Source organism: Lepidochelys kempii, chromosome 26, assembly GCF_965140265.1.
Source record: "Lepidochelys kempii isolate rLepKem1 chromosome 26, rLepKem1.hap2, whole genome shotgun sequence".
NCBI lineage: Eukaryota > Metazoa > Chordata > Testudines > Cheloniidae > Lepidochelys > Lepidochelys kempii.
The window spans coordinates 13,958,493-13,978,911 of NC_133281.1; the positions used below are offsets into that span (position 1 = coordinate 13,958,493).

General features: G+C 58.9%; 2 protein-coding genes across 3 annotated transcripts; one reads left to right on the forward strand and one right to left on the reverse strand.

The window, feature by feature from the left end:
- Positions 1-979: 979 nt before the first annotated feature.
- Positions 980-6,539, forward strand: LOC140903526 (antimicrobial peptide NK-lysin-like). Of its 2 annotated transcripts, XR_012156268.1 has the most exons (6): positions 980-1,044; positions 2,417-2,547; positions 4,737-4,847; positions 5,132-5,303; positions 5,628-5,763; positions 6,308-6,383. XR_012156268.1 is itself a non-coding variant. In XM_073324924.1 (5 exons), exons 1-5 carry the CDS (start codon positions 990-992, stop codon positions 6,517-6,519), a joined length of 681 nt encoding a protein of 226 aa, XP_073181025.1. In that variant the 5' UTR covers positions 980-989; the 3' UTR covers positions 6,520-6,539. The 2 variants fall into 2 exon arrangements, 1 of the variants encoding a protein (XP_073181025.1); XM_073324924.1 differs by lacking the exon at positions 5,628-5,763 and having other exon boundaries at positions 6,308-6,539.
- Positions 6,540-7,460: 921 nt separating this feature from the next.
- MYL7 (myosin light chain 7) lies at positions 7,461-15,139 on the reverse strand. The gene is made up of 7 exons (XM_073324771.1): positions 14,433-15,139; positions 13,310-13,420; positions 12,374-12,449; positions 9,650-9,754; positions 8,805-8,883; positions 7,913-7,961; positions 7,461-7,636 (listed from the first exon to the last, which is right to left on the reverse strand). Exons 1-7 carry the CDS (start codon positions 14,433-14,435, stop codon positions 7,535-7,537), a joined length of 525 nt encoding a protein of 174 aa, XP_073180872.1. The 5' UTR covers positions 14,436-15,139; the 3' UTR covers positions 7,461-7,534.
- Between the last annotated feature and the right edge of the window lie 5,280 nt (positions 15,140-20,419).

The window sequence follows — 20,419 nt, forward strand, 5'->3', positions numbered from 1 at the left end:
GATCTCAGGATGATCCAGTTTGACCGTTCCTGTGACTTGCAAAAAGCCTTTGGCAAAGTCCATAACAAGAGGAAATCAATCACTCATAGATCGGAGGGGCAAAGATCTGGTACAGCTTGGAAACTGGCCGACTCACTACTGATTAATTTTCGTGATGACCATCAGTGACCGGCAGGTGCCACGGGTTGCGGGGGGTCTATACTAGGTCCAGCTTAGCTCAATATATTAGAAGGCGTCTCGGACGATTTGATCATGCCAGATATAACTCGCGGTGGACCCATGCCACAGCGCCTCGACGGGACACCGGTGCAGTGACGCCAGCTTGGACCAAAGCAGCTGGGAACAAACGGAGATGAACCGCGGGGTTCTGCTCTCTGAGTGCAGAGGCCACCACTCGCCTGTGAGCGAACAGGCGGAGGCCCGGGCTGGAAACCACCAGCTGTTTCTGCAGTTGTTCCCACCTGCCTGGCGCTGAGCTGTGGTCTCCGCCGGGGGCCGACCCCCCCCAGCCCGGGTGAGTCAGAGAAGCCAGCGGCTGCAGTGAGGAGGCTGGGAACTGGGAAATCACCCCAAACCCACCCAGCTGCAATGGAACATGGTTGGGCTCCCGACCCGGTGCAGCCTTGCTGACACGAACAGGAGCGGGCCCGAAGGGGAAGATACCAGGGCCCCAGGGATGGGGAGCAGGGAGCCCACGAAGGAGGCAGGGGGAGAGGAAGCCAGCCCCCAACAGAGCAGAGCCGGTGGTGGTGGCTGCCTTCTGTGTCTGGTTAGTTTCTGTGGTGAGCATCTCTGCAGAAAGCCAGGGGCGTAGGAGGAAAGAAAGAGCAGCAGGGGTCGGAGGGAAGGGGGGCGGCAAGACCTCAACACTCCTTTTTAAGGTCTCTCTGGCTTTCAGATGCTCCTACTGGCCCAGCCAGACCCCTCCGCCTCCTTCACTTGGGCTATAAAAGCGACTGCGAGAGCTCTGGCCGGCCATTCCAGCTTCAATGGCTCCAATGGCTTCGATGCTCGGCCTCCCATTGCTCTTCGCTGTGGCCACAGGTAAGAAGCAAGGGAGGGGTAGGCTTGCTTCCCACCCCACCCCCCATGTCCATTGCCAGGCCCCAGCCGGGAGCAAGCCAAGAGCACCGAAGGGTTTTAGGAGCCAAGCGCTGCTAACAGGCAGGTGCATCTGCTTCTGGGCCAGCGAGATGGGAGGGGGCAAACGTCGTTATCATGCGAAGGGCTCTGGGGTTTGCCGGCCGGCCAGCTGCAGGTCAGGCCCAGCCACGCTGGTTAGAACGACGATTCAATCCATTTGCTCGTTTCGCTTGCGCCCCGGCTGCAGGGATCAGGTGATTAGATCAATGTCTCCGCTTTCCTTTCAGAAAAAAAGGGAGTTTCTCGCTTTTGAGGCTGAAGAGAAACACGTGGACCCCAAAACTTGCCAGCCCCAGAAGGCCAATAAAAATACCCCCCCTTATTAATTTGAAATCTCATGATTTTGGAGGTCAGATTCCTGGTTTTTAGACCCTCGGGGCTGACCGCTATGGTCCCTGAGCTAGAAGACCCCACAGAGCATGTCACCAGAGTCGGGCAGGAAGGGAAGCCAGTGAGCTGCTTTCAGATTTCCCTGCCTCTTCCTTTGATGCCTCTGATCTTGGGTATTATCAAAGGCAGGATCCTGGGTGGGCTGGGCCCTGGTTCTGCTCTGGTCTGGCAGGTCCCACCACGTTCCTATGGACAAGGCCCCACATATTGCAGTGCAGCTAGACCACGTTTGCATAGGTCGTCAGCTCCTAGGGCAGGGGCTGTCTTTTTGCTGTGTGTTTGTACATTGCCTGGCATAACAGGGTCCTGGTCATTCAAATACATTATCATAATAATATAATGTTCCTCTCGAGGATTTTGGGATGCTCCAGAGAGCAGCAGATCCTGCTTAGCCCTTCCTTTTGGTATCTATTACTAGAAAGGCTCCGTTTGATTTCTTGCGCGTTAATGGACAGGCTAGTGAATGACTCACTGGGGCAGACCCGCCCCCCCCCCGACATAACCCCATGAGAATGAACACAGTCACGCCCAGGAAGACACTGGTTCTGTACATCCCAAGAACCTCTGATCCCATAGCCTGCCCTTGTAGGGTCTCTTTGTATCTTGAGACAACCCATCGGCAAGGTGGGGCCAGCATTGCCCTAGTGAGACTGACACACGCTGCTTGCAGAACCTGTTGTTATCTAGAGCTGAAGATTTACCCAGCTGAATGGCAGAAAGGCTGACTGACCAGCTGTGGGGCTGGCCGTGGGGACAGAGCGTGACATACCAGATATGGGTTGGGAGGTGACGTTCTCCTGGGGGAAGCGCTCCTGGGCCAGCCAGAGGGCGTTACAGGTCCACAGGGCTTTGCCCCCCTCCCACTTGTCTCTTTGTTGGGCAGCGTTGGCCGGGCAAGATTTGGTTCCCATGCGATGTTTGCAAGGACCCAAGTTCTGGTGCCAGGATGTGGCCACGGCTGTCACATGCCAGAGGGAGCAGTACTGCACGAGCCTCTGGGCCGCCGTTCCTCTGGTGAGTACTGGAGCCGCGTCCGTCTCTCCTCCCCCTTTCCTCGGGGGGTGCTGGAGCCGCGTCCGTCTCTCCCCCTCCCCATTTCCATGCCTTGTCCCTTCCCCACTGGCTGCCCATGCAGGGAGCGAGGGGAGGGGAACTGACTGCAGTTGGGTGACAAAAGGTGGGGCAAGGGGCAGTGCGGAGGGACGCTGGGTGCCCAGCCTGGGTGCTGCAGGTGCTTGGGGGCTAAGGGAGGGATTCTCTGGGAGCGGAGCTCAGCAGGGCCCAGAGAGGGGCCTCAGGAGACACAGGGAGGAAATTTCCTGAGCTCTGGGCTGCGGTGGCAATGCACCGGGTGCAGAAGGAGTTGGCTGGTTTGGCAATGGAAGGCGGGGGCCTGGATGAGTCAGAGAAGCTGGGGAGGAGCGGAAACCCCCTTCCCTGGTCTCCTGCTCTGCATGGCTCCCAGCCCAGCTACCTGCACCCGCCTCCCAGTCCTGCAGTGCCCAGGTGGAGCAGGGAGAGGGGGTCAGGGCAGCTGATGGAGCGGAGCCAGGAACGATCCCTGCTGCGGGAGCTGCTTATGGCTGCAGCGGAGGTGGCAGGAGCCGCTTACGACCCACGGGGGGGGGGGGGGGTCAGTCCAGCCAGCTGCCCCCCTCCTCTCCTTGCCCCCCAGCACCAGGGAGGAGCTGAGGTAGCTAGTGAGGCAATGGCAGGAGCCAGCCACTGCAGCAGCCCTTCCACTCCATGGCCCAACGATTACGCCCTCTGCTTCTGACCCCACTGCCCTCCCTTATCCCATCCCCCTTGATCCCCACCCGCCCACCCCAGGCCAAGATAGGCAAAACTTCGCTCGTGTCGGTGAGGAAGGGTGGCCCAGTGGTGGGCGCCTAGCCTGCCCTGCCACAGGCTCCCTGAGTAACCTTCAGCAGGTCACTGTGTCTCTCTGTGCCTCAGTATCCCTCCCTGTAAAATGGGGCACATAGCACAGCCCCGCCTCCCGGGGGAGTGGGAGTGGGGGTTGAAAGGATAAATGTAGAGCTGGGTTTTTTTTCCCCCATGCGAAATTTCAAGTTTTCAGCAAAAATATTGAAAACCCTCATATGTCACTTTTGCAAATGCCGCTGCAGTGCCTCATGGGAGTTGTAGTTCGGGTGCCTCAGGCCCTCAGTCTCCTTTAGGCACTGACTGGACGACATCTCCCATGATGCACTGCAGCCTCACCTCTTCCTGCAGCTGCCTCCTCTCCCCGGTGCCTCATGGGAGTTGTAGTTCGGGTGCCTCAGGCCCCCATTCTCCTCTAGGGGCTAACTGGACTACATCTCCCATGATGCACTGTAGCCTCACCTCTTCCTGCAGGTGCCTCTCCCCAGTGCATCATGGGAGTTGTAGTTCAGGTGCCCCAGGCCCCCATTCGCCTCTAGGGGCTAACTGGACTACATCTCCCATGATGCACTGCAGCCTCGCCTCTTCCTGCGGCTGCCTCTCCCCAGTGCATCATGGGAGTTGTAGTTCGGGTGCCCCAGGCCCCCAGTCTCCTCTAGGGGCTGACTGGACTACATCTCCCATGATGCACTGCAGCCTCGCTTCTTGTTGCGGCTGCCTCTCCCCAGTGCATCATGGGAGACGACGTTCCGCGGGGGAGCCCGGTCCGTAGAGGAGGCTGGAAGCAGGAAGCACCTGACCTGCTGCTCCCAGGAGACACTTCGGCATCGACATATTGTGGGCGCTCCGTTTCTTTGGATGAACAAGCGGGAAGCAGATGCTTTCCGGGGAGCATTTCGCTGAGTCAAAACCCCAGTTTCCCCCTGACCCGCAGCTTCAAGGGGAGCCGTTCAACCAGCCCTAATAAACACACTGACGATTGCGCGGCGCTCAGAGATGGCCTTTGGGGGCAGGGAGTGCGTCATTTTGTTCTGCGTCTGTGCAGCGCCTGGCACTGGGGCCCTGCCCCATCGCCACCTTCCTCAGTGCTCCTGCGCTGCGAATAGCGACTAGGAATAATAATTAGGGCTGGACGAGCGATTGAGATAGATACTGGCGGGGATACTGTTGTCCTGTGGTCAGAGGAGGTAACAGTCGAACACCCGGCCCAGCCCCGCTGAGAACCCCTCTCGGGCTGGGCGTCGTACCCGGTTAGTGCCGCCCTGGGCCTGGCCGCACTGGGTCCTGGTCCCATAGCTGCACGGTTCTCTCTGGGACAGTGGGATCAGCTGGAGGAGGAAGACGAGGCTCGGCCCCCCGCCAAGAAGTGCACGTTCTGCACCCAGATTGTGGATAAGCTCAAGTCGTTAGCTGGCGATGATCCCGACGACGTAAGTCACCCAGTGCTGCTTGCACTGCGGGTTGGCCTGCCCAGTGGTTAGAGCAGGGGGAGGCCTGAGGAAGTGTGTGGGGGGGGTGAGGAACGGTGGGATGAGGAGGGAGAAGATGTGGGGGGGAACGGAGAGGGCGTGACGGTGATGGGAGAGTGGGGAAAGAGAGGGAGAGATGGGGAGCGGACCGGGGGATGAGTCCCTGGCTGATGGCGAAGTTATGGGAGAGCAAAGGGTGGGCGGAGCGCGGTGCCATAGCTCACGGGCCAGGGGTCTCGCCGCAGGACGCGATCAGCAAGGCCCTGAACTCCGTGTGCAGGGCCGTGGGCAGACGCCAGGCCCGGATGTGCAAATTGCTGCTGAAAAAGTACAAAGATCAGCTCACGGATGGACTGCAGAATGGCGATGAGGCCGGAGATATCTGCACCAGCATCAAATGGTGCAAGGAACCCCCAGGTGAGAGCACGAAGGCCACAGTTCATCCCCCACGGGAAACTTCGGGCCAGGCTCCTCGGGGCTTCTCCCAGAAACATGGACTGGGCTGTCCCTCTCCGGCCCAGCAATCGCCCCCACCCCAGGAACTGTCCCCTGCAGAGTTCACCCCCTCCCGCATCTCCAGGGATCCTCCCCCGACTTGTTCTTCCCCCATCCCCGTGATTATCCCGCTAGGGCTCAGCTGTCCCCTGGCCCGGCTCTGAGGTGCCGCACAGAGGATGCCTAGGCCTGCCTGCCCGGGGGGCTGGAGCTGCTCTGACCCAGAAACGCTGGCTTTCCCTCCAGAGTTCTCGAACTGATGCCCGCCGCTTTCCCCGAGGCCATGCCAATTCCCCAAAGCTTCTCGCTGCTGCTGCTGATGATTGTGCCCACCTGCACTGCACAGAACTGGCTGCATGGAGCATGGCATGGGGCCAGCTGGGTACGTGACGCCCCCAAGGCAGATCCCTGGGCTGGGGGAGCGGGACCCACCGGTGCTCGGGTCTGACCTATGGCACCGTGTCGCTGGAGCAGCAGCCGGGGCTCCTTCAGCCCGGCCCAGCCCGGTGGGTGCTGCGGTGTCTCCGGGGCCCACGTGCTCCTTGGTCTGTGATGCCCTGGGCGGGGTGGCTACACATCGGGGACCGGCAGAGCTTAAAGCAAGAGCTCACGGCTCCACCGCTGGGGCTGCCCCACGCTCATCTCTAGAGATCGGGCACGGAGCGGGGCCTGGAGCACACACTGATGGCTCCATGTGCCCACGGGGATGGGTGCTCTGGGGACCCGCTCACCAGTGGGTGCTCCGAACACCACCCAGGGTTATGAGCCCCAGGCAGTGCGGGCAGTGGGGGGCATATGGGGGGCTAGCCCAGTCGGGGCTGTGGAGGAGATGGGGGGGTATAGCCTGGAGCTGAAGGCAGAAAGCAGGACCCTTCCTGGCTAAGCTCACAGGCTGACTGCCCCACGCTGCTGTCTCCCTCATCCAGGACTGCTGCAGGCCGGAGCAGATAACCCGAGGACAGCGGCTCTGCCAGCCCTTGGTCATCAGCTTGGCTCTGGCAGTCTGGCATCTCTTCTGCTGGATATCGTGGGCCGGATGCTAAGCTGGTGCATGTGGGCACAGCTCCAGGCCATGCCGATTTGCACCAGCTGGGCATCTGACCCTTCCTCCACCCCACTGCTTTTGGCTTCCTTGTGAATAAAGTGCTTTGGACAACTTGTCGCTGGTTTCATGCCCCTGCTGGGCAGGGAGGGCGGGCAGGTGGAAACGAGCCTTTCAGCCCCAGAGCTGCTGATGCTGCTTGAGAAGCATTTGTCCCAGCCACAATCCTGCCTCTCTCTGGTCCAACGTCTGCATTTCCCTCCTGCGCTCCTTATCCCAGGGGCCCTGATGGTGTCACGGGCTGGCCGCGGCTGGGGGTGGGGGGGGCCTGGCCCCTGGCCCCTGCAACTCCTTCCCCCCTCGCCCGCCAGACCAGAGCTGGGAGCGGGGAGCAGGAAAGGGAGCGGAAGCTGTTGGCTCAGAAGAAGACGCGCCTGAGGAATGGTGAGCGCAGGAGGGGAAAGTGGCCACCAGCAAAGCAGAAACCGAGCTCACCGTGGCGGGAGATAAGGGACGGGGTGGGACATGGTGACTGTTGCATGTTGGTCACCCGGCTGCCCTGCGCAGAGGAGCCTCTCAGGCCAGGAGACGATCCTGTGACAACCCTTCCTCTGCTGTGCCGGGCAGAGCCACCCCCAAGGTGTGGACAAGGGGCCTCCCCGGGGGCCTGAGCTTCGGATTCTCCCCCAGGCTGGTTCCCGCAAGGGCAGATTCCCAATGCCCCCTGCCTCCATCACGGGAGAGCACCCCTGCAGGGCTTGCGTCCTCCTCCGTCCCGGGGCCTGCCCGCCACTCCCCACCGTGGAGGAGGGCACCATGGGCTGCATGCCCAGCAGAGGCCCTTTGCATCGCAGTCCCCCACCAGCCCTTGTGCCAGGATCCGCCTGGCCTCACACCCAGTGCTTAGGGAATGGCCTTGAGCTGTGCCCGGCCCTTTGAAACAAGCCCTTAGCTTCCCTCTCCCCACTGGCCACAGACGGGGCCTCCCTCCATCCTGCCCCACCGGTCACACACGGGGAGCTGTCTTGTTTGATGGGCTCGGGCTTTTATTTCAATGGGGCTAGGCGTGGGGGCTAGGCGTGGGGCACATGCCGACTGGCCGCATCACCCGTCAGTCCTCCTTCTCGTCGCCGTGGGTGATGATGTAGCAGAGGGATTTGTAATCGATGTTTCCCGCCACGTCGATGGGCGTCACCGCGAACATCTGCTCCACCTGGGCAGGAGAGAGCCGGGGTGGGGACGTGAGCAGGGATCTGCTCCACCTGGGCAGGGATCCCAGCCATTTCCCGGGGCGGGGCCCACCGGGGCGGCCTCAGCCGGGGCACCAAAGATCTGAGCGGCTGGCGGGCACCTAGATCTGCCACGGGGGGCCGTGTGGTGTAAAGCCAGCGCAGCACGGAGGGGGTTCCTGCCAACCGGTGGGGTTAAAGGCAGGGGGAGCTCCTGGGACCCACACATTTGGCAGGGGGGAGAGCAGGGGCCGTCTCACCTCCTCCGGGGTGAACTTGTCTGCCTGGGTCAGCAGGAGCTGCTTAAACCTGCGAACGAAACAGGACGTGAGTCAGAACCAGAGCCCTAGATTTGTGCCCACTGCCCCCGGGGCCAGGCAGGGACTGGGGGGCTGGGGCCTAAGAGGCGGTAGGGGCCAGGTCGGGGTCTGACAGACAGGGCCTGGCAAGGGGCAGGGTGGGGGCTGGAGGGGAGCAGGGGCTGGGTAAGGTCTGGAAGGGGGGCAGGGTCGGTGGGATGGGGGGGGGCGATTCCAGGGGCCAGGTCCCACAGGGCTAGACAGACCTGCCCACTGCACACAGAGACTCTTTTTCACCCCACAGTTCCCAAACTGGCCTCTCAGTTGCTGGGACCCGTGCAGCCCGGCTGCTCCCCCCCGGCCCCGCGCCCCTTCCAGGGCTGCAGCTGTGGCAGCCCGCGCCGCCCCCCAAGGCTGTTTCCCCATTGGGGCAGTGACCGGGGGGCCCAGCCAGGCCTCCTCCTGGCTCCAGCCCACTCCCAGTTTGGCCCAGGACGCCCCCGGCACTAGGGTGGCACAGAGCCGGCTCTGCTCCTGGCGTTACCATTCACCGGAGAGGCCTTGCCCTGCCCCGCGAGCCATCGGGCACCTGGGAATCTGGCCCTGAGAGCCCAGCCTGAGGCACCCCGGGCTCTGATTTGCAGCCTCCACCCCCCCACATTGAGTTCAGTCCGATCTGGGGGCGCGCAGCCCCCTCCCACCCCGAGACACCAGGCCAAGGGCCTCTCCACCTGGGCACCCAAAAGCCGCGGCCCCAGAAGCAGAGGCCGCTCATGTCCCTTTGGGCCGAGGGGTGCTGGGTCCCCCAGGCCTGCGACTCCCCCCCACCCTGGCTTGGGGCGCGTTGACTCACTCGTCCTTGTTCACGTGGCCGGTTCCGCTGGGGTCGAAGAGTTTGAAAGCGTTGAGGATGGATTCCTCCGGATCGGTGCCTGGGGAGGGCAGGGGGGCTGGTTGGCTCAGGATGAAAGGCTGAGGCTCCCCAGCCACGTTCCCCTGGCTCTAGACCCCCCCCCCCCGTTCCTGCCTCGGGGCGGGGGCGCGGCGTTGCTTGTCTTTGCACGCCGGGCCTGCGGGGCAGGACGAGCCGACGACCCCCCCTCTCCTCAGCGGTGCCGGGAACCCACATTCCCTGCCTGCGTCCCGACTGCTCTGAGGTGCCAAAGCCACATCTCAGAGGGCAGCTGCAGCCCCCCCCGTACCCCCCCCAGGCCCATTGCTGGGTGGGGGGGGTTGGGTTCCAAAGACCCCCGCAGGTTCAGCAGCAGCAGGAGACCACACGGCTTTTCCTGCATGGATCCCATGGGGCCCGGCACCGCTCAGCCATGGCTCACGCCCGGAGCCTGGGACAGGGGACCCGGCCACGCCGGGGAGGGGATGCCGGCGAAGCTATTGAGGGAATCGGTGAGGATGCTGCAGCTGTTTGGGGGCTAGTCTGGGATGCGGGAAACCTGTGCCACCCCAGCGTGACCTTGGGCAAGGCACCCAGTCGCTCCATGCCTCAGTTTCCCCATCTGTCCCGTTGGAATCATAACCCCGTGTGTGTGAGGATCAATACATCACGGAGGGTGAGGCGCTCGGATGCTCTGGCGATGGGGCCCGGGACGTCCCAGAGGAAAATAGAGCCCCGGTTCGAAAGGGCCCCCTCCAGCTCTCGGCCCCATATGGCTCCCAGAGGAGGTGCCGTGGCCTACTCACCATTCAGCTTCTCCCCAAAGAGTGCGAGGAAGACAGTGAAGTTGATGGGGCCCTTCCCTTCCTTCAGCATCTCGTCCAGCTCCTCGTCCTTCATGTTCAATTTCCCTGGTGAGGAGGGGAGACCCGGTGAAAGCCCATCTTCCCCAGGATGCCTCTGGCCCCCCGCCCGGAGCACTGTTCGCTTTCCAGCGGCAGGAGTGGGCCCCGCCCCGTGGAGCCCTACTGCTGTACGGCGGGAGGTCCGGACCCAGCACAATCCAAGCAGGGAGGCTGCTCCAGCCATCGGATGACACGACCCACGCTGAGCTCTGTTCCCCCTCTCCGCTACCTCTGGGGCAGCGGCTGGCTCTTGCTGTGTGTCTGGGCAGCACCTGGCACGATGGGGGGGACCCTGATCTCTGTCAGGGTCGGAGCAGAGCCTGGCATGACAGTGGTGCCCCCAATCTCAGCCGGGGTGGGTGCAGGGCCCAGCACGACGGGGCCCCTTGATCTCAGTCGGGATCTATAGGCCGATCTCCATGGCAGCGTCGGTGGAGAGAGCCATCTCCGCAGAGCCCCCTTGCACCCACCCACCCCCTTCGATTGCCTTTGATAAAAGCACCAGAAGGGCCGGGCCGGGATCCGGGCTGAGCCGGGCCCGCTGCTTGGGCTGCTCTAGGAGGCGGTGCGCTTCGCCCCTGAGCCGGGCCCCAGCCCCTCAACGGGCGGTGGGCTGAGCCCAGAAGCCGATGGCCTCACTCCCCCACAGTGCAGGCAAGCAGAGCCAGCCTTATCCGCGGTGACGCATGGGGAGGAAATCACGAGATGACAAGCTCAAGTGCCCGGTGGAAAGAGCATGCTGGCTACTTAATCAGCGGCCCTGCCGATAAGCAGCCAGCTCCCGCTGTCAGCCAGGGGGGTGAGGGGCTGGGTATTTTTGGAGCTTCAGCTAGCTTCCTCCATCGGTTTGTAACATAAAGGGCTCGTCTTGTTAGAGCTGTGCCCCCCGGCCCCTCCTGCTCCCCGGCGGTGCAGGATCCCCCAGCAGCCCACGCCCCCATTCACAGGTGCATTACCCACTGGACGGACCCTCCTTTACTGGGCACCAGCCCATGGGCCCGTGGTGGTTGAGAATTCCCTGCCTTTCTCCTGCTCCGAGGGCTCCCCTCTTCCCGAGGCCCAAGGGGTAGGCCCACGCTCGGGGGTGTGTGTGTGGGGGGGTGGCATCGGCACCACAGGGCTGAGGAAGCAAGAAGAAGCTTTGTTCCTGGGGTCCCAGCGTAAGTGCAGGAGTCTCCCAGTTTTGCTTTGAATGAACTGAAAATTCAGCCCTTTTTTCACGTCCTGTCTCTGTGCAGCACCTGGCTCCACGGGGCCACGGCAGGGGAACTAGACGCCAGGCTGATACATGGGAATGCCAAAGCAAATCTCGCACAAAGCTGCCATGCCTGAGATTAAGGAATTTCTGACCCTTTCGATTCCAAGCGATGCACCGGGCCCAGGTTTGGACTGGTATGGAACTGGGGAACTCACTTCTGCAAGAGATCCGGACAGCAGGGAACCTCCACTGCCTTCCCACCAGAGGGCAAGCCACTCAAGCCAGAGCGGGTGGATGGGGATAGATAGATAGATAGATAGATAGATAGATAGATAGATGGGGTGTATGGGGATAGAGAGATAGAGGGGGTGGATAGAGGGGTGTATGGGGATAGATAGATAGATGGAGTGGATGGGGATAGATAGATAGATAGATAGATAGATGGTGGATAGAGGGAGTGGATAGAGGGGGTGTATGGGGATAGATAGAGTGGCTGGGTATAGACAGATAGATGGGGTGTATGGGGATAGATAGATGGAGGTGGATAGAGGGGTGAATAGAGGGGTATATGGGGATAGATAGATAGAGGGGTGGATAGAGGGGTGTATGGGGATAGATAGATAGATAAAGTGGATGGGGATAGATAGCTAGATAGATAGATGGAGTGGATGGGGATAGATAGATAGCTAGATAGATAGAGTGGATGGGGATAGATAGATAGATAGATAGATAGATAGATAGATAGATAGAGTGGATGGGGATGGATAGACAGACAGATAGATGGAGTGGATGGGGATGGATAGATAGATAGATGGAGTGGATGGGAATAGATAGATAGATAGATTAGATAGGGATGGATAGATAGATAGATAGATAGATTAGATAGATGGAGTGGATGGGGATGGATAGACAGATAGCTAGATGGAGTGGATGGGGATGGATAGACAGATAGCTAGATGGAGTGGATGGCGATAGACAGATAGATGGAGTGGATGGGGATAGATAGATAGATAGATAGGTGGAGTGGATGGGGATAGATAGATAGATAGATGAAGTGGATGGGGATAGATAGATAGATAGGTGGAGTGGATGGGGATAGATAGATAGATAGGTGGAGTGGATGGGGATAGATAGGTTGATGGGGATAGATAGATAGGTGGAGTGGACGGGGATAGATAGATAGATGGAGTGGATGGGGATAGATAGATAGATAGATAGATAGATAGATAGATAGATAGATAGATATGTCCTGACAGGTTTGTCATTCTTTGGGCACCTCTGTAGTCTGTGTTTGAAGCTTGCAGCGAGATCCAGGGCTGGGGGTTTGCTGAGGCCTGGCATTTCACGACCATGATTACTGGGGATAGCTTGGTGCCTGCCCCTGGCCAAGGAGCACTGGGAGAGTGGGAGGCGAGGTGCTCACTCACCAAGCTGGGAGTAGGTCTCCTTCAGGTCTGATTTCGTGATAATGCCATCACGGTTCTGGTCAATGCAGCTGAATGCCTGGGAACAGAACCAGACGCTGAGCCCTGGGGTCTGGGCCTGATCGCAGCCCTCGGCACTAGCCCCCTCACTCTCTCAGTAGGGCAGAACCTCCCTCCAGCTGGCATCTTCCCCTCTCCCTAGCCTTGCCCCAGCAGGAGTGGGGAGCTCCAGCCCAGCTTGCCATGGCTGAGTCCCTAGGTCACATTATTCCCTGCCACTGCAGCACGGCTGACTTGTGAGTGTCACAATATTTGGCATTTCCCCCTTCAAGCTTCAGCTCCCGGAGTCAGGTGATTCGGGGAGAATATCGGCTTTGGTTCCAAACAAGTACCTTGTGGTTGGGAAGAAGAGCTAAAAACGTGACAGCCAGAGGTTCAGAAACCATCCGGTCAATGCAAAGTGCAGTGTATTGCAAACTGTGTGAAAAGTCTGAGCTGTCACATTAAATTATAAGGGGATTCCTGGTTCTGCTTGCAGGCTTCGGGGGCTCTGCAGGGTAGCCTGTGATCTGGGTCCTCTGCAGTCAATCTGCCTACAGCAAGGTGGGGTGAATTGGGCCTCTCTGCCACAGGGAGCAGCCTGTTTTGTCTCTCTCTGGTTTTGGTTCTTGTGTGTTAAGCTTCTGGATTCTAAGACATAAAGTCGTGCTATGCTACAGCCTTCCTGCAAGATGGCTGACGCTCGGGTTCTAGCTCGCTGTGTGTGTGCTGTGACTACCTGGGGTAGCTAGCGCTGAATACTCCCCCCTCTCTCTTTGCGAAGGCCATGGCCGTGACCCTGCTCTCACCACGGGCCATATCCCTGCGTGGGCACCATGTGCATTACCCAGGCTCCCTGGCATGCTGGCGTTCATGCGCCATGGGCCGTGGCACCCTCACCTCCTTGAACTCCTGGATCTGAGACTGTTCGAACATGGAGAAGACATTGGAGGAGCCCCTCTGGGCGCGCTTGGCGGCAGCTTTGCTTCGGGTCCCGGCTTTCCGGCTGGCCTGCAGGGGAAAGAGCCAATTAGAGTGCAGGGAGTCCTGCTGTCTCTGGCAGAGCCAATCAAAGCACAGGGAATCCTGCTGTCTCTGGCAGAGCCAATCAGAGCACAGGGAATCCTGCTGTCTCTGGCAGTGCCAATGAGAGCACAAGGAATCCTGCTGAGCCCAGCAGAGCCAATGAGAGGGCAGGGAATCCTGCTATCCCCAGCAGAGCCAATCAGCGAGGAGCCCTGTGCCACACGCCAGCCCAGCGAGGAGCCCTGTGGTGCGTGCCAGTGGGCACAAGCGGCAGAAGGGGAGCCCCAAGTTGGCACGAAAGGTACCTCCCTCTCCGGTGTCTGGGACCAGCGTGATTCAAACAGACAAACAGTTGTAAACCCCCAGCACCTTCAAACTCCCGTCAAACCTCTCAGGGGGCAATGGGGCAGGGGGTGGGAAGGGGCTCTCTAGGGCAGGTATCTGCATGGGGGGGGCGGTCAGCTGCTAGTGGGTGAAGGGCTCTGGGTCTGGGGGGGGCGGCAAGGGCTGGAGGGAGGCAGGGAAAGGTCCCCAGTAATCTCAGGGCTGCTGAGTTCTTCCCTTCCCTGCTTTCTTTGGCTGCATGTTCCCCACAGGGGCTGTAAGCTCTGGGGCTGGGGCTGGCAGTGGGGTTGGGGGGGGCTGGTGCTGACGATGGGGTTCTAGGGGGACAGCAGTGGGACTTTGGGGTCTGCGGGCAGTACTGGGGCTGGGGGGGCTCTGACAATGGGTATCTAGGGGCTGGCAATGGGGCTCAGGGGGGCAGCAATGGGGCTCTGGCATGGCCCGGGCCGGTCCCCCCGAGTTAGTGTCCTGCTGCATGCCGAGGGGCTGCTGTTAGCGTGTGCCCTTGCCCCAGGACGTGGGGGGCTGAAGCTGTTCGGGGGGGGGCGCGCTCAGCACAGTGCCCCGGGTCCTACGGCTCCCACTCAGAACAGCCCCGTCCAGGAGCTGGACGCTGGTTCCAGTGAGGGGCTGGGGGGCGGGGGGGACTCACCATCCTGCTGTCTCAGATCCTCCGCAGCGAGGGGGTGGCTGGGCTTCACTATATACTGCTGCTTATCACCTCTGTGGCTAAATTAGGAGCAGAACAGGGGGAGAGCGCCAAACTTGGCAGTCCCGACGCAGAGCTGGCCGGGGTGATAAGGGCACCGGCATTCCAGCGACATTCCAGCAGGGTGGGCCCCGGGGAGCCGGCTCGAGCGCTATGGAAGGGGTCCCCAGGCGGCCGCCGAGCAGCTGGGGTCCTTACGCTGGTCACGGCCCGGGATTTCCCTTCCTCGGGAAATTCTGAGAGCGCAAAATTCGGTTTGGCTCCGAATCGGAACAAAACAAAGTCGAACGTTCCAGCGAAACGCAGCTTTCGAAACCCGGCGCGTGGTTCAGGTCGACTGGCCCGTTCTGGGGTGGGGGGCTGCAGCCGCTCACTGGGATCCCTGCCGGACTGTTTAAACCATGGCGTTCTGTTATTGACACCGGCCCAACCCATACATTACAGCGGGAAACAAAAAGGAACCATCCGATCCGATCCGATCGGGTCGAGACGGGACCTTCTCGAAACGCTTCGTCCATGTTGAGTAAGTAGCAGGGCCAGGGAGGCAGGGCGGCTACAGCACGGCGCCGGGAGGTGAGGTTGAACCCCGGCTTCGAGCTAGTCGCGTGCAGCCACATTTCAAAACGCGGGTGCCCCAGGTCCCGGGTTCCCCGCCTGGGGCACCCAAGTATGGAGGCCACCTGGAATCTTGGCTGCTTGTAAAAACATTGCCCCAAGCCAGGCTGCTGGGAGGTCTGTGCAGGAAGCCCTCAGGAAACTGAGGCAGGAGGGAAGCTGAAAGTCAGCAGGGATGGTTCTGATTTACAGGGCCCCCCATGGAGACCCAGGCTGGAGAGAGGCTCCTGCCTCACGCCCGGCCTCCAGCTCCTGCTGTGAAGGTTGCTGAGGAAAGGAATGCTTTGGCCTCCCTCACCCCCCAGCACCGAGGGTGCTCTCCGCTGGGGTCACCTGTCGTGTCACTGGCATGCGGGCTTCCCTCCCATTCCCCACTGCCCACCATGGCCTTCCCCAGTGAGCCGGAGAGAGCCAGCCATCGCGTGGGCTTTGGCCTTGGACACTCACCACTAAGACCTTCTCAGCCACTCCGGCCGGTGGATGGGAGTCCCCCCTGGAGCACGTTTTTGGAGGAGTCGCCTCCGAGCAGCTGAGCTCACCACAGGAGGAGCAAAGCATCGGCCTCCCCCCTGTGCAACGTGCAGACAGACCAGCCGGGGCCTGGGCAGGGGCCGGGTTCCTCCCAAACCTACCCACTGCTGCTCCTCTTGTTCTGGGCCTTTCAAAGGGAACCGAGAAGGGTACGTCTTGGGGCCCGCACTGAAGCTGGCGTGGTTCATCTGGGCTTATGGCATCTCGGGTGCAGCAGCCCAGGTCCCTGTTAGCCAATATTGTAACACGAGACAAAAGGCTTGTGCTGAACTACGACCCCAGGACTCCCCGCGTACTTTGGTCTTTAGGCTAAAGCTCTGTCATAGAATCATAGAATATCAGAGTTGGAAGGGACCTCAGGAGGTCATCTAGTCCAACCCCCTGCTCAAAGCAGGACCAATCCCCCACTAAATCGTCCCAGCCAGGGCTTTGTCAAGCCTGACCTGAAAAACCCCTAAGGAAGGAGATTCCACCACCTCCCTAGGTAACGCATTCCAGTGTTTAACCACCCTCCTAGTGAAAAAGTTTTTCCTAATATCCAACCTAAACCTCCCCCACTGCAACTTGAGACCATTCTGTCATCTGCCACCACTGAGAACAGCCGAGCTCCATCCTCTTTGGAACCCCCCTTCAGGTAGTTGAAGGCTGCTATCAAATCCCCCCTCACTTTTCTTTTCTGCAGACTAAATAACGCCCCGTCCGTGTCTCCTATACTCGGATCGGGTTTCGGCATGGCAACGTCCGAGCAGTTCCCCTGTAATCTTTGCTCCTTGGGCGGTCCCTTGATTTGCCAGAAGCAAGATGTAGGTTCTGTTCAGGTTTGCTGGACGTGAGCTGCAGGCCAGGAAACCAGTCTGAGCCAATGTGATTTGCGCTTGACGGTTTCTCGTTGTTTGGGGCGGTATTGGGTCTGGTCAGCCCGGATGACTCTGTAGCCTAGAAAGATAACTCTGAAAGCAGCTCAGGAAAAGGGAGAGGGGGGCATTCCTTTTCTCCCTGTCTGAAACAAGGGGTGTATAAATATGAGTTGAATTAAACTCACACTTTGAGGCAGACACAGCCTGAAAACTGCTGCAAGAACAGCTTCCCAGCGCTGGGGAAGGAACGAACCCTTTCCCGTCGGGGCTGATTTCTCTATGGGCAATCAAACCCACTGAGATACGTCATCCGCTGTCTCTCAACCCCTCAGCACTGCCACCTGCTCCCCCATCCAGCAGACCCTCCTGTGACCCGCTAGGCCCTGGGCAGTGATACTGTCCCAGTCTCGGTTCCGGGGCTAATGCGTTAAAGGCCTGCATGGCCTCTGATCCCGCCAGCCCCAGTCAAGACTCCAGCTGGGAGCAAACATGTTCCCGGCTCCACATCCCGTCCCCTCTCTGTCCAGGCCTGGGGGAGGGTTTGGATTACGGATATTAACCATTAGCTAGAGGGCTCATTATCCGCGGTTATGCTAAGGGGGAAGCCTGTCCCTGCAGCCAGGGCTCAGGGTCAGATCCAGCACTGAGGAGGTCCCTGCTCAGACATGGGGGGAGCAGAGCTGAATTCTGGGCTCTGCCTGGTTCCCAGGATGACATCAGAACAGCCCCTGGGACTCCTCTGACATATGGGGGCCACCTAAGGGCCAGGCCACAGCCCAGAAGAGCTGGGGTGCAGAGTGCTCCAGCCGCACCCCCTCCTACGCCAGCGTAGCCGGGGGGGCTCTGTGCAGTGCAGTGTCTACTGCAGCCCCCCACACTGGGGTGTCCCCAGGGGCCAGCTCCAGCGAAGCGGAGAAGGATACAGGGGGCAAATCCTCCCAGTCTGTGGTTTGCTCTCAGAGACTAGAGACGGCAGGATTCCTGGCCAGCTTTCCCTGGGAGCTGCTGCTGAGGGGAAGTTTATCCCTTGTGCACACAGTGCTGGGGATGTTCGGCTTGAGACCCTGCCTGGGATTAGCCTCAGCGCTTTCTGTCAAGCCTCACGGCATCTTCCAAGGCCGAGCAAACATCACGTCTGAAGTACATCCCCGCCCCCGGTATCCACCGCCCACCCCGACTCCCCTGGGCTGGAACCCCTTTGGCCATGCAGCTCTGAAGCGACCGAGCCACTGTTGGCTGGCAGTCCTACAGCTGGACGAAGAAAGGGGTCGTCCCCTCTCCGTACAACTGAGGAACCAGCCTCTCCCTCCCCTGGCCCGTGCGCTGAGTTGATGGGTCAGAACCAGGCACCAGCCCCTGGCTCAGTTCACCGAACTCTGGCTTGGTTTCCGAGCCCTGCTGGTCAAACTGACCGTACCTGCACCGGGCAGCAGCAGGAGGGGCAAGAGGCCCTGGGGCAATTGGAGAGCAGCTGAGAAGGGCCGGTAGGGGAGTTGGCTGGGATTTTACCCACTTCCCCCCACCCACAGGCATATGCAGGCAGTGGGGAGACAGGAGCCCTCCACATCTCATGCCAAGAGTTGAGCGGCTGGAGATCCAGACAAAGGTCATCCCAGAAAGGCCCACCACCTCCTGAGCAAAAGGGAGAGCGTCTGCCTCGCGACTGCGGTCCCTGTCCGTGACATCCATCCCCAAGCACTGGGAAGCTGGAGGAGTGAGGGGGGCAGGATGCCCAGCCGCGTCTCCAAACGGTTGAAAGCTTTTCCTGTTCAACTCCATTTCCTAAAGCTGCAGCTCCCAGATTCTGACAGACTCTCCCTCCACTGTCACTTTTTTCAGCCCACCGGAGACTTCTCCAAAGTTGGAGAAGTAGTGAAACACTGGAGAGCGGGAAACACCAAACAAAATACTCCACACTCAAATCCCAGTCATGACAGCTTTTTTTGGATGCAATTACAAGTTTGGTTGATGAAGGTACTAATGTGGAGGTAACATACTTAGACTACTACTGTGAGGTATCTGGCTTGGTACTGCACGACATTTTGATTCCAAAACTAGAACAATGTAAAATTAACATGGCACACATGACATGGATAAAAAACTGGCTAAGTGAGAGGTCTCAAAACGTAATTGTAAACGGGGAATCAGCATCAAACGGGGGTCCCACAAGGTTCGGTTCTTGGCCCTACGCTATTGAAAATTTTTATTAATGGCCTGGAAGAGAACAAAATCATCGCTGATGAAGTTTGCGGCTGACATGAAAATTGGGAACATGGCAAATAACGAAGAGGACAAGTCACTGACACAGAGCGATCTCGATCACTTGGAAAGCTGGACGCAAGCAAACAATATGCACTGTCATACGGCTAAAGGTAAAGGTGTACATCTAGGAACAAAGACTGTAGGCCATATTTACAGGATAGGTGACTGTATCCTGGGAAGCAGGGACCCTGAAAAAGGTTTGGGGGTATGGTGGATAATCAGCAGAACATGAGCACCCCATGCGATGCTGTGGCCAAAAGGGCTAATGTGATACTGGGCTGCATAAACAGGGGAATCTCGAGTAGTAGAAGAATGGTTATTTAACCTCGGTGTTTGATGCTGGTGTGATGGCTGCTGGAATCCGGTGTCCAATTCTGGTGCCCACAATTCAGGAAGGATGGTGATAAATTGGAGAGGGGCCGGAAAAGAGCCACAAGAATGATGAAAGGATTAGAAAACCTGCCTTATAGCAAGAGACTCAAGGAGCTCTGTCTACTTAACTGAACAAAGGGAAGGTGAAGGAGGGACTTGATCCCAGTCTGTCAGTACCTATATAGGGAACAAATCGTTAATACTGGGCTCTTCAGTCTAGCCGAGGAAGGTCTAACACGATCCAAATGGCTGAAAGTTGAAGATAGACAAATTTGGACTGGAAATAAGGTGTAAACTTTTGACACTGAGGGTAATTCACCACTGGAAAATTTACCAAGGGGTCATGGTAGATTCTCCATAATTACATTTTCAAATGAAGATGCTGGATTTTTAAATGATCTGCTCTAGGAATGACTGTGGGGCAGGTCTCTGGCCTGTGCTCTACAGGAGGTCAGACCGGATGATCACAATGGTCCCTTCTGGCCTTCGACACTAAAAGGAACAACAAACATCCACATTTCTGAAAACATCATGCTTTGCAAAAACCAAACGGCAAGAAAAAACCCCGATTCAGAGCCAAGTCAGATTTCCTGGCAAACTTTTTCTGCTACCAATTTCAAAGGAAACATCGTTTGTTCGAAATTTTTTGTAGGAAAATTTGGAAATGAAAGTTGGATTCGAATCAGGATTTGGGGGCTTTTTTGACCCACTCTAGAGGGGAGGATAAAGGAAGCTCCCGTTCCCCGATCCCAAAATATCATCCTCTTGTCACTGCCAGGAACAACCAGGCTGCGTAGGAAATACTGACGGCCAGGCAGCTCTGACAGCTCGGGGATGTGATGCAGACAGTGCCAGGAGTACACTGACACAGGGGGAAAGCAAGGGGCTGGGACCTGCCAGGACAGTCCCCTCTAGGGCCAGGAGCTTCAAAAGAGCCAGAGATCAGAGGGCAGCTGCTGGCCTCTTCCAGACCTGGTTTGTGTCCTACAGCTGGCTCCTACAGGACCAGTTCTGGCATTAGGAAGCATAGCTACGGGTATATTACCTACCACAATGGCACTTCCAATAGAATGCCCCTAGGAGCCCCGCAGAGGGGTAGATCGTGCTATTTACAAAGGCTGTCTAGACTCTACATGCATCTTCTCTGTTCTTATGTCGTGTTGTGTTTTGATTGAGTGAGGGGGGCTTTAACCCAGGAGTACATGCCCCCCGCCCACACCTCCATGTCAGGGTGCCATTGCTAGGGGTGGGTGGGGATTTATTTTAACATCAAACACAGGATAAAGTCTAATA

What these genes read in the sequence shown, in the direction of transcription:
- LOC140903526 (XM_073324924.1), top strand. Translation starts at nt 990, where the DNA reads ATGGCTCCAATGGCTTCGATGCTCGGCCTCCCATTGCTCTTCGCTGTG. An exon ending in GCTCTTCGCTGTGGCCACAG is followed by an intron (nt 1,045 to 2,416) that starts GTAAGAAGCAAG and finishes TTTGTTGGGCAG; the next exon opens with CGTTGGCCGGGCAAGATTTG. An exon ending in ATGGTGCAAGGAACCCCCAG is followed by an intron (nt 5,304 to 6,307) that starts GTGAGAGCACGA and finishes TCCCTCATCCAG; the next exon opens with GACTGCTGCAGGCCGGAGCA.
- MYL7 (XM_073324771.1), bottom strand. An exon ending in AGATCCAGGAGTTCAAGGAG is followed by an intron (nt 12,450 to 13,309) that starts GTGAGGGTGCCA and finishes TTCTGTTCCCAG; the next exon opens with GCATTCAGCTGCATTGACCA. An exon ending in CTTTGGGGAGAAGCTGAATG is followed by an intron (nt 8,884 to 9,649) that starts GTGAGTAGGCCA and finishes TGCCCTCCCCAG; the next exon opens with GCACCGATCCGGAGGAATCC.